Here is a 2,410-nt window from a genome sequence, read left to right as displayed (position 1 = left end):
TTCTGCGTGAGGTGCAACAAAAGAGAATAGATGAGGCCGGCTCAGGCCGTTCAAATATCTGCTGCTGCTGCTGCTGTTGCTGCTGCTGCTGCTGCTGCTGCTGCAGCAAATCCTATCGCCCCGCTGCTGCGAGGCCGCTGAAGAAGTGCCCAGCTGCAGCAACTGCAGCAGCAGCAGCAGCGTCCAGTAACTGGTTGGCGATCAGATTTGCTTTCTTGGGGGCATGCGGTGGCTGCAAATGCAGAAGCAGCAGCAGCAGCAGCAGCAGCAGCAGCAGCAGCAGTGGAAGGCGAAGACAGGGATAGTGAAGTCCTCAGGGTGAGGGTTTATGCTTGTTTAGGGTTTAGCGATGTTGAAGTTATAGATATCGCGCCAGGCATAAGCGTTTAGGGTTTACAGCATACAGCGTCCAGGGTTACATGGATCTGAGGGTCTAAAGGCCTCTGGTTTAGGGTTTAGGGTTTAGGGTTTAGGGTTTAGCGTATCTGCCGCTGTGGGCCTCAAGGATCATCGGGCTGCTGCTGACTCTTAGGGTTGCGGCGTCGGGTTAAGGGTTTAGGGTTTAGGGTTTAATCTATAACTTCTAAACGTTTGCTAGGCAGATGAATGCGTCTTAGGGGTGAGGGTTTAGTGTCTAGGGTTTAGGGTTTAGGGTTTAGGGTTTAGAGAGCTGCTTCTAGGGGTTTATTTACTTTGCAATGAACTCCAGCATTCGTTGGTTAACCGACTCGATGGAGACGACATCGTCAGCACTGCAGCAGATACACCGCACGCCACAACTAGCTAGCTAGCTAGCTAGCTAGCTACACATCCAGCTAGCTAGTTACCCATCTAACTAGCCATCCAGCCAGCTTTCCACCCAGCCCGCAAGCAAGCTCGCAGCGCAGCCCTCCAGCTAGCTAGCTAGCTAGCTAGCTAGCTAGCTAGCTAGCTAGCTAGCTAGCTCGTTGTGGCTGACGGGGGGTGCTGCGTGTTCACTCCTCACCAGATTGTTGTCAGCTTCCCTGGGAAGACCTCGCGGATTTGCGGCAGCCATCGCTCCAGCTGTGCGGTTCTGAAGACAACATATTTGCATATCTTAAGCCCCAGCTGCATGCACCTCAGCTGCTGCTGCTGCTGCTGCTGCTGTTGCTGCTGTTGTTGTAGCCCCTCCTGCTAGCGCTGCTGCTCCTAATGTCGGGGACGGCTGCAGCTACTACTGATGCCGCTTCTGCTGCTGCTGCAGCAGCACTAGCTCCTGCTGCTGCTTACCGCAGCTCCACTAGCCTGGCTGCGTCCTTCTGTTGCTGGTTTTTGTCTGCCTGCGCCCCCTCAGAGCACTTCTGCAAGCATCCACATGAACGCGTGGCGCTCCTGCCTCTGCGTATCAGTACCCGTTTGCTGGTGAGCGCCAGCAGCAGCAGCAGCAGCAGCAGCAGTAGCAGTGGCGAAAAGCAACAGCAGCAGCAGTAGCAGCAACATCATGGTACAGAGCAACACGCGGCGCTGCAGCACCTCACACTGTCGCTGTCTGCCTTGCGTTTCTTTATTCTGTCTACCAAAGTGCCCTGCAAACAAAAGTGAATAAGAACGACGATCCTCAGAAATACAGCAGCAGAAGAAGCAGAAGGACTAACAGTTGAACAGACAAAAACCGAAATGCAACGCAGACAGACGGAATAAACAAATGCAGAATCAAGAACGACATCATATACAATCATGCATAGGCAGCCAAAAGGAATTCGATGAACAGCTGCCAAGCTGTATCTACTGGTATCGCCAGTGTGTTCGTTGAAGGTAGCTAGCATCAGCAGGTGCTTGAATTCATCACGGCTAGCTGCAGCTAGCCGCTGCAGTGTGCAACGGTAGCATGGCTAGCTGTAGGTGGGCCGACCTCAGGGGCCTCGAGCAGCAGAATACAGTCGGGAATAATTTTGTGCTCCCGCAGCAACAACGCCTGACGAGCCGTCTGCGGAATTCCGTCTAAGACCCAACCGCGGCGCGCGCAGTCTGCAGCAGCGATGCGTTGAGCTACCAGCTGGATCAGCAGTTCTTCGCAAGCTGCAGGCGAAGAAAAAGATGAATCAGAAACAAGAAGCAGGAATCAACAAACCTGAAACATGGTATCTGAAAAATGAAACTTGAAACCTGAAAGCTGAAACCTGAAATCTGAAATCTGAAACCTGAAATCTGAAACCTGAAATCTGAAATCTGAAATCTGAAATCTGAAATCTGAAACTTGAAATCTGAAACCTGAAATCTGAAACCAGTTTCCTGAAACCTGAAACTTTGCAACTAGATGCTGAAACCTGAATCTAGAAAGCTGAAACTTACACCACTCAACGCCAGCCTCCAGCTCCACAAGAGCCTCCTTGCAGGCCGGATCTTCGTGCGCCTAAGTTGTACAAAGTATAAAGCGGTGGCTCCTCAC

At 52.0% G+C, this 2,410-nt stretch overlaps 1 protein-coding gene across 1 annotated transcript in view; it reads right to left on the bottom strand.

Moving 5' to 3' along the window:
• The window catches only part of EMH_0071590 (uncharacterized protein), a gene marked incomplete at both ends in the record, with an annotated part of 4,208 nt that overhangs the window by 597 nt on the left and 1,201 nt on the right, over positions 1-2,410 (bottom strand). The window contains 6 exons of the mRNA XM_013499121.1: positions 693-752; positions 986-1,054; positions 1,252-1,322; positions 1,500-1,547; positions 1,874-2,040; positions 2,314-2,374. Of these exons, the coding sequence (XP_013354575.1) occupies positions 693-752; positions 986-1,054; positions 1,252-1,322; positions 1,500-1,547; positions 1,874-2,040; positions 2,314-2,374 (476 nt within the window). The remainder of the gene's footprint in view (positions 1-692; positions 753-985; positions 1,055-1,251; positions 1,323-1,499; positions 1,548-1,873; positions 2,041-2,313; positions 2,375-2,410) is intronic.

This window comes from Eimeria mitis, genomic scaffold (genome assembly GCF_000499745.2).
Source record: "Eimeria mitis Houghton genomic scaffold, Emh_scaff4015, whole genome shotgun sequence".
Taxonomy (NCBI): Eukaryota; Apicomplexa; class Conoidasida; order Eucoccidiorida; family Eimeriidae; genus Eimeria; species Eimeria mitis.
This window is presented reverse-complemented; position numbering and strand designations above follow the sequence as displayed.